The sequence below is a fragment of the Pagrus major genome, chromosome 10, assembly GCF_040436345.1.
Source record: "Pagrus major chromosome 10, Pma_NU_1.0".
Classification (NCBI taxonomy): Eukaryota; Metazoa; Chordata; class Actinopteri; order Spariformes; family Sparidae; genus Pagrus; species Pagrus major.
The window spans coordinates 18,534,914-18,544,467 of NC_133224.1; the positions used below are offsets into that span (position 1 = coordinate 18,534,914).

Consider the following 9,554-nt stretch of genomic DNA (forward strand, 5'->3'; position numbering starts at 1 on the left):
GTAATCCTACTGTGTTGCTGACTGTAGACTGATATTTTTTTATAGCTGGGAGTGTTCTCAAAAATGATTAATCCACTGGCAGAATTTCAAAACTGAATTATTGCTGGAGTCATTTAAACATGATAAAACAGTCACTGGTTTCAAATTGTCTGATTTCTTTTACAGCAGTGCAAATTTAGTATTTTGGGGTTTTGGACTATGGGTTGAATAAAATGAACTAATTGAAAACATCACCTTTGGCTCAGAAATTGCAATTTTCCACTCTTTCTTGATGAATCAAAGGAAAGTGATTACGTAAATGATAGTGGATGTTAATTTAACCTCTTTGAAGAAAAAATGACAAGAAATAAGATGTAAATCCCTTTAATAAAACTCAATGAAACGCAGTGTAACAAAGGAAAAGAATCCAACATAGAGCAAGTAGATAACATTTACAACCACAAAAGAAAAAAAACCTGTACAACTCTAAATGCCTGGAGTCACTTCTATTCTTCCAAAGATTTTTTAATTAACCATTTTGTGATGGCTGAGGGTAAACTTGGGGAGGGGGGGTAAGGGAGGCATGTAATGTGATTTTATCTTATTTTTATTTTTTTTCAAATACATGAGTGTAATCTCATACACAGATGTATGCTTCATTAACGTGGCTGCTGAAGTTATTTTTTTTTACCCACTGCTGTAGCATACAGCAGGAGGAGGATGAGGTGGGCTGTGGCCAGGAGTGTTATTTGTACAAGATGTCGTAATGGCCAGGTCTATAGAGGAGGAAGATGCGTGGGTCTCCGCCTTCAGGAAAGACGTGGTGATTGACTGTTCCTCCTTCTCCTCTATCCATGTACTCCACCAGGATGGATACGTCTAGGGCCTGGGCTAAGGCGATGATGTGAATGTGGTCACTTTCTTTAGACATGGGCTCTACCTCCTTGAAAGAGAAAAAGAACAAGCACATTAAGTGTGGGTTTGTTTTCAAAGTAGAATTTACATTGTTATCATACCTGACTGACAGTGTACTGTTTATAGGTAACAAAACGCTCCATATACATTCAAAAACAAGCCCCTTCTCTTTTTGTTGAGCTGTCCTCTGCAACTACTAAAGCACTTAGTAGCCATCAACTTAAAAGGAGCAGCTGCTCCAATGCATTCTGAACTAGAATGGCACTCAGTAGAGCGGATACCTCCGCCAAGGCCCAACAGGCCACTTTAATTCAATCAAGCCTAATCCAATATCAAAGCCCATAACCCTGTATCACTCTAAATTTTAATCCACCCTTAACTGCTTAACCATGATTTAAGCTCACCAGATCTGTAACAGCCAACCCCTGGGACAACAGAACAATGCAGATCATAATATCATAATCATAATCTCCATTGTGTTGTGGAAAAATAACAGGTTAATAAAAAGAGAAACGATGTTAAAGTCAAGCTGATATGGAAAATGCCTCTTTTTTTTATCATTTAAGATCACATCCATAGTCACGCATAGACACTTAATCGTCAGAGTACAACACCAAGTCAGTTATCAATCTGTCCATTTAGGAAGCACAAGTGATTGTGACTCAATTTCACTTGCTTTGGTGCAAATAAAAGAGACAACAGGTAAAATGGAGAGGCAAAAGCAAGACAGCCCCCAAAAAGGGAATGGTTTTGCATCTGGTGGCCACAGACAATTGCTCTCTCCTGATCCTTCCTGACTGATTCTTCTCTATTTTTGTGTTCTGCTAGTGTCCTGGTCACCACTGGTAGCATGCGGCCCTACCTGCAGCCCAATCAGGTTGCACAGGTAGTCCAGCTCCTCCAGGATCGCACAGCCATACGTGCGGTCGCAAGAAGGCTTGCTGTGTCAAGCACAGTTTCAACAGCATGGAGGAGATACCAGGGGACCAACCACTACACAAGGAGAGCTGAACAGGGCCGTAGAAGGGCATCAACCCAGCAGCAGGACCAGTATCTGCTCCTTTGTGCGAGGAGGAACAGGAGGAGCGCTGCCAGAGGCCTACAAAATGACCTCCAGCAGGCTACTGGTGTGCATGTTTCTGACTAAACTGTCAGACACAGACTCCATGAGGGTGGCATGAGGGCCTCTAGTGGGACCTGTGCTCACAACCTGCAGGTCAATTGGCATTCCCTAGATAACACCAGAATTGGCAGGTCCAACATTCAATGCCCAGCCTCATGTGGCCAGAGTGTGTAGGCAGTTCCTCGATGATGAAGGCATTGATGCCATTGACTGGCCTTCTCATTCCCCTGACCTAAATCCAACTGAGCACCTTTGGGACGTTATGTATCGGTGCAGTCTGTCCAGGAACTCACTGACGCCCTGATCCAGGTCTGGGAGGAGATCCCCCAGGACACCATAAGCCAACTCATCAGGAGCATGCCCAGATGCTAATGTAACCTTGAACCAACCAATTATATAATGCCATCTAACCACCAATCTTCAATCACTGATTACTACAAAACTCACATTTAACTTTGTTCACTGATTTGGGTGAAACTGGATCATATTTCATGGAGATGTTTTCTGGTTTTCCCTCGAATGTCCTCTGGCTGCTCTTCCTGAACCCTCTGTGAAACGTTGGCTTTACATGCTGCTAAAGTAACCGCTAACAGTGGCTAAATCTACCAGGCTCCAAGTGAACACACCAGTGTATCAGAATCAGAATCAGCTTTATTGGCCAAGTATGTGTATACAAACAAGGAATTTGACTCAGGTTAAAGCAGAGACCAATTAAAAACCCTGAGACCAACTGTGGCCAGTTTGACAAAAAGGAAACCAGTACTGAGGTAGTTTACGAAGTTAAGCTGCTGTGAAACAGTTAACATATCCACTTGCTCATTTAGTCATGAAGCTAATGTTAGCAGCACTATTTAGCTGACAAAGCCCTCTCGTCACCAAATCAGCTGTGTTCTCTGGAAGCTCCTGGTCACCCGGTCGGACAGAGTCGGCTACTTTGATATGTAGTTGCATACTGAGTGGGGTGTCTCTCACTTTCTGCACTAAAGCTATTGGCTACAATAAACACCAATCAATATCTTCCACATGTCCCTCCCTAACTAACTGTTTTGACAGGAAACACGTAAATATATGGAAGCAAATACATCGGTTTCCTAGAGACTTGGGAAAGTGAGAAAAAAATCCTGGATCAATCCCTTTATCCACACTAAAAGTTAATAGGGTCTGTTCGGAGCCATGACACATCCTCTACCCAGGCTTGTGTTCATCTTTCTCAGCTGAGATATAACTTTAGCCACAGTCAGCAAGGTGTAGTTCAGTAGACAGAGAATAAATCCTACATGAAACTGTTCTGAACAAGGTGCTAGGATTATCTTGAGCAACAGGTCATAATTACTGGAAAGATACATTATAATGTCTAGTACAATATAGTTCCATTACATCTGAGAGAAGGTGGCCAATATCTACAAAAGTTGGCAACTCACACCAAAACAATCTAGATGGATAAACAGCACTAAAGGTAAGAGGAATAATATGTATTTTTGTCCCTCTAAAAATGTTTTACCACCCACTGTCTTAAGCGGGAGGTGGCTATGAGACCCAGGTAAATGTTAATCAATGTGATTAAAAAAAAAAAATAGATAAAAAAACCCACCTGCTGACAGAACTCTTTGACAGAGCGTCCTCCCTCTATGAAGTGCTGAAAGAAGCCGTGCTCTCGCTGCAGGTAGCCTGAGGTGAGCAGTCGCAGGTACACGACCACATAGTCGGACACGTTCTGATCGTTGAAGGAGCCCAGCACCTCCTGCAGGCTCGGCTGTTTCTCACACAGTTCGATCAGGTCCATGAACTTGCAGAAAAAGACATTATTAACATTGTTAGATTGATATGTTTGTGTGTTGCTTGCCAACTTACTATCCAACTGGCCAAATCTAGTGAGTCCGTCTGCTCCAGCTGACCAAATACATCACGTGCTTTGGCAGATGACCATTTTTGAGTTGGCAGGGCAACGAGCAAATTACAGTTAACTTTAATAACATAATTCAAATAGACACTTAATCCAACAGGATACAAGATATACTGTGTGGGACTGAAGGAATTTTACAACTTATATTTAAGATCAAAATAAGCCATCAATGAAAGCAGCAATGGAAAACACCTTTTCATGTATACAGTTCTCATCAATAAGAAAAATAAATATTTTGTCCTCTTATAGGTTTGTCAAACCATGTAGATTTCTCTTGTGCAGGAAACTCACAGTATTATGAAAGTCTTCAATGGTAAACTCGGTGAAGCCCTCGTTAACCAGATCCAGTTTACTTTTCGAGGCAACTGCTTTGAACCTGAAGAGACAAAAAACATGTATTCAATAACTCTGTAGCAATATAAAATAATAACATATGTAATATAAAAGCTGCCACTTTAACTATAATGAAAAACAGTGCAGAGACAGGACAGACTGACAAAGAGGCTCTGTGCACACACACGGTTACTGCATGCATGATTGTGTAGCTAGGTACTGTTATTACAAGTGTCAAACTGGTATATAACTAGAAAAATATTTATATATGTATTAAATTGGCCTATAGTACAGCCACAAGACATAACTGGGCAAAACAGTCCAAGATGACAGAAGTGTGAACCTGACTCTAGATACAGACAGCTACTACAGCACAGACAGTCACCACATCACACATCACTCACTTCTGAAGCTCTTTGCTGTCATCTAGCAGGGACTCAAGATGTGCGAAGCCGAAGGCTCTGTAGAAACAGTTCCCATCTGGTCGCGTCTTACGAATATACGAGTATTTTTTGTATAGGTCCTGCAACAAAATAAAAAAAGAATTATACCAAACAGTAAATTCAAATGCAAAAACTGTTTTCTAGTATGTAAGCAACAGAAAATTTTGTTTTTGTGGCTGTGGATAAAATGATACCCTGGACTGTGGAGGAAATGCACCACGATGTGGGTGCAGTAACCTGAGAGTAGGTGGTGTGGTTTGACCGACCTTGATCTTGAGCTGATAAACTGTGTCATCATCAGCGTACTCCCTCTGCAGCACCGACAGGTCCTGTCTGTCCGACACTAAAGGGTTACTGTTGGCTATCTAGACACCCACACAGAGAAAGTTTAAATTAGTACATGCACGGCAAGGGACTGAACTGTGGGCTGCGCTTATAGTCTTGACAAGGGTTGTGATTTTGCCTGACCGAATTAGCTATGGAGTTAATATTTTGTTATACACTCCCTCCACTGCAATTTTGGAGGTGTTACCTTTGTGTCATAAAAAAGATAATTAGGTAAAAGCTGTGCAGACATGAGTCATCAGAGTTATCTTAACAGGTCGAGGTAACTGCTGCTGATTCCTAGGAAGATTTGCTTGAAGGCTGTACTTCAAATTTCTATTTTCCTTTTTTAGAAAACAAAGAGTCCCTAGGTCACGGCTAAAACACAATTGTTAACTAAATAAAGGCAAATCATTGGGGCATCACATCTGAGGTTGACAGCAGCATATGAAGGGTTCAGCTGTGTCCCCCACATCAAGTTTTCTGGATCTTTAAATTCATAAGAATTTACTCTAATCTAGGAACTTGATGATCCTGTTGCTCAGAGGCAGAATAATGGCGAGTCACATTAGTGATTTATATTAATTGAAAAAAATTGGTAATTCCCCCTTGATTCCCAATAAAAGGGATTTCTCACCTCCTGCTGAATTCGGTCCTGTTGGGCAATTATAGCTTCATCATATGCGAGGCAGTTCACTCCTGTAAGAGAAAGGAGAAAGATAAATTAGGCTTCAAGAATAAATAGTGCAAATGGAGACCATGATGACAGAGCCTGCTGAAGTGCAGTGATTGCCGACTCCATATGAATCCTTTAATTAAGTGGGGCCTGGATTTAAAGATCTGTATTAGAACAGATCAAGTGATAATGAGGCATATCGGATTGGAAAATTTGTCATGTTAAATTTTACATTCCTTTGTGGAAAAATGTACTGTTACAACTTGACAATATAGCTAATAAATATAAACATTGCTATAGTGTTGCCTTGTTAGGATGTTGGAAGGTCAAAGGTGCAGTTTTACAATACAGAAAATGCAGATATACAGACTTTTCACACTGCATAAGCTCAGCCCAGGGGTGTACTTAGGCTAGCAAGCTTTGAGTTAAACTCTCGTTTGGTCCACTTTGGAAAGTGCTAGTGTAAAAGCTCTAGCCTTGGGCTAAGAAGTTTCTCAGAATGCTTTAGCTATGGGCTACCACTGTTAAAGAGAAGAGAGCAGAATTAAGTTAGGGATTTCAGTGTATACACAAACTGCTGTGCTACTAAGGAATTGTTGCTGGAGCTACCTGCACACAAACACTGCACAGTGTGTGTATGCAGGTATTATATTCACCCCTGCAATGTAAACAATACAGCTGGATTATTTTGCGACACTGTCAAATGTTCAAAACAATCTACTATTTAACACAGATTGAAAATAATTTACTGACGTTGAATATTATCCATCAAATCCTGAATAAATCGATCTGTTTGTTTATTTATTTATTTGTCTTCTTCACATTAAAACGCTACAGTTGAGTTGTTCAGGTCGGTATAACCGACGCACCCACGTAATAAATAAAAATAAAATCAGAGCTAAATGTATTAAACATCTAATTAAATGAAAACAAGAGCGAAGCATTCAAAAACGCAGCCACATTTTCACTTCACGTCACTTCAGCCCAATGTCAGCAGTTAAAATGAACACAAGTTAATCCACAACACGAGCTAACGTCAGTCTTGGCTAGCCCGACCTGTGCGAAAACAAAACAAATTCTAGTCACGACGAATAACACCGTTTTGGCAACAAAAATAGGCTGTCCTGTCTTTAATATTAAGCATATACACTCAATGTTCCCTTAAGTGGAAAGCTCTAGGACTGTCACTTAATTCCTGCTGCCCTGTCAGTAACTAAACAAGCGTTTTTTTCTTTGTGTAGCAATGGTAGCTAGCTAACGTTAGCCAACAAGCTGTGGCCTCTGTCTCCCCCTCATCGCTGCATGTCAACCACGTTTATCACGGAGGGGGCAACGACTGAAACGCCGAGCGGACACTCGTGTGGATGCGGGCTTCGCTTGTAAGATAAATGACCGTGTTGTTTGTTGGATATTTAGCGGTGTAACTGTTTCTCTCACCCTCCATCTCTCCCTGTGATGATTCCTGCTGCTCCTCCGCCATCTTAGCTATCGAGATCTGTTCTTCTTCTTCTTCTTTGGATTAGGCAGACAACACGCTACAACGGCGTATTGCTGCCCTCTACTGGTTGTTGTCAATCTTCCTTTTGTCAGTTATGTACATTTTTATAAAGTCAAATACTGTACAGATGTTCAATTAGCTACTGCATTTTAGTCCAGTTGTCCAGGTTGAGTACAGAGCACAGTTAATAAAAAAATAAAAAAATAAAAAAATAAATAAATACATGAATAAATAAAACAGCTTTTCCAGCTGCTGTTGGCCTTTCTCGCTCTTCCCTGGAATTCCCAATGTTGATCAAGTCAGGCCATCTGTAAAGTTTTACCATGCCCTTTTATTTTCATTAAAGGTGCGACATGTGAGAATTGGCCACCTGTCAAAGGTATTATTAAATCCAAAAAAGTATATCACCACAGTACCAATGGTAGCTAGCCTACTGTTAGCTAGTTAGCTAAGTTAGCCATGCAGCTAGCAATGCAGAATGGGAGCTCGGAGTGGTATCATGCGATAGGACTGGCCGGGGCTAGCTGGTTAGCATGCTAACTCCAGTGAATGTCTCTGCAACACTATATGCCTACATAGACGTATTTGACATAGTCAACGTCAATTTTTTTGAATGTTTCAAACGAGAATATACACATGATACCTTTAAGTATGCCACTTCAAGTTCATATAGTCTAATTTCCAAGGGAGTCTCTCCGTTTTCAACAGGACAGGTAGTCAATTGGAATAATGTGAAAAGCCCCATTACTCATTCTCAGGGCTTTAGCTCTCACTTTATCCAGTTTTAATCACTTTCGCAGCTGCTAATCCATAAACCGAACATCCATAATTAATAACTGATCTTATCATTGCTCTATACTGTATGTTATCACCACTGACTCTCTGTTAGCCTCTCAGTCAGATCCTGCCACACACCAAAGAACTTTTTTTTTTTTTTTCACTAATTAAACATTCACTATGTATATTTTCCCATGTCAGGCTGTCAAATAACTTTAAATTCCAAATATGATTTATTTAATTGTCTATGGATATTATGTAGACCCTGTCGTTGGCCCACTCAATCACCTTATCCAGAGCTCTTTGAAGTAGCGTGTAAACATAGAAGAGGTTCCCTACTCACTTCCAGCTGGCCCTATTGTCCGCAAATAATGAGTGAACAACCCTAATTACTCTATTGACAAAAGTGTTTTAAAAAGGACAGGGCTAATAACACACCCATTCTTCTTCAGTATGTCATGCCCTTTTTCAGTGTCTAGAAAGACTGCCACCACTGCCTCTTTATTTGCCACAGCTTTCTTGATAGAGACATCTAGATTTTGAACAGTGGAGATATGTTTCCCCCTCATGCATGACCTCATTCATTACACACTTACGGGCAGAGTCAAATTTGTTTATGTATGTTTTTATTTATTAATGTATCTGACTTTTTTAAAAACAACAGTGGCAGACCTGTTCATGTCAAGGACCCTACAGACAAAATGTGATTGTCTTGTTTAGGCTATACTGTACATTCTCCCATTGTGATAAGTAGGTTCATGCAGCTAAAGTGGACCAACCTGGGCCCATGGCAAAACACTAATAGTGGAATTGTTGCTAGAGATATTCAACAGACTGTAATGCACCTACAGTTGAAGGAACAGGTGGGTTAATAGGACCCACAGCTCATTTTTGCCCTCAGCAGTTTAATCTGAATCTCCAGATCTTCCCTGCAAAAATTTCCACAAAAATCTCAACAGACAGTTCCCTAGCAAACCAGAATAAGTATCAGTGAAAGCACCCCATATTTAGATGGTCCGGACAATATTTTTCTGCCATAAGCTTGTCTTTTTGTGTACATTAAGTAAAACCATGCACATTTGTTTTTCACCCATCAATACAAGCTTATACCCATACAAAGCCCCCAAAATAAATGAAAATCTGGGAAGAACCTTTTTTCCAAAATCACAGAGGAATGCAGAATCTTCCATAGTATTGCAGTTTGTAGGCTCAATGAGATCTCTGCACTTTCCAGCAGTACACATCAGGGGGCGCTGTCTACAACAAATACAACCAACATTCAAACATAATACCATTCATCTGCTGCTCTTCCTTGTCAGGGTGGTGGCAGGTATGGCACGTAACATCACCTTTGCCAAAGAAGTGGCAGCAATCTTTTAAATCAACATTTGTAACTCGGATGTCTTTTGGCTTTTGAGTTGGATAACGCAATATGTACAGAAGGTAACATAAATCAAAGAACAAAATAATACTTCATATTTGCCAAAACAAGCAAAAGAGTTTTTTTTTTAATATTCCCCCGATGGCACATTGTTCCCCATATCTGGACTGTAACACAACCCAACAACAATACTCAAAACACT

At 40.5% G+C, this 9,554-nt stretch overlaps 1 protein-coding gene across 1 annotated transcript; it reads right to left on the reverse strand.

The window, feature by feature from the left end:
- Nucleotides 1–347: 347 nt before the first annotated feature.
- On the reverse strand, nucleotides 348–7,191 carry otub1b (OTU deubiquitinase, ubiquitin aldehyde binding 1b). The gene is made up of 7 exons (XM_073475408.1): nucleotides 7,134–7,191; nucleotides 5,658–5,719; nucleotides 4,963–5,061; nucleotides 4,658–4,776; nucleotides 4,212–4,296; nucleotides 3,609–3,803; nucleotides 348–922 (listed from the first exon to the last, which is right to left on the reverse strand). The coding sequence occupies exons 1-7, from the start codon at nucleotides 7,174–7,176 to the stop codon at nucleotides 725–727; spliced, it is 801 nt and encodes a 266-aa protein (XP_073331509.1). The 5' UTR covers nucleotides 7,177–7,191; the 3' UTR covers nucleotides 348–724.
- Nucleotides 7,192–9,554: the final 2,363 nt, after the last annotated feature.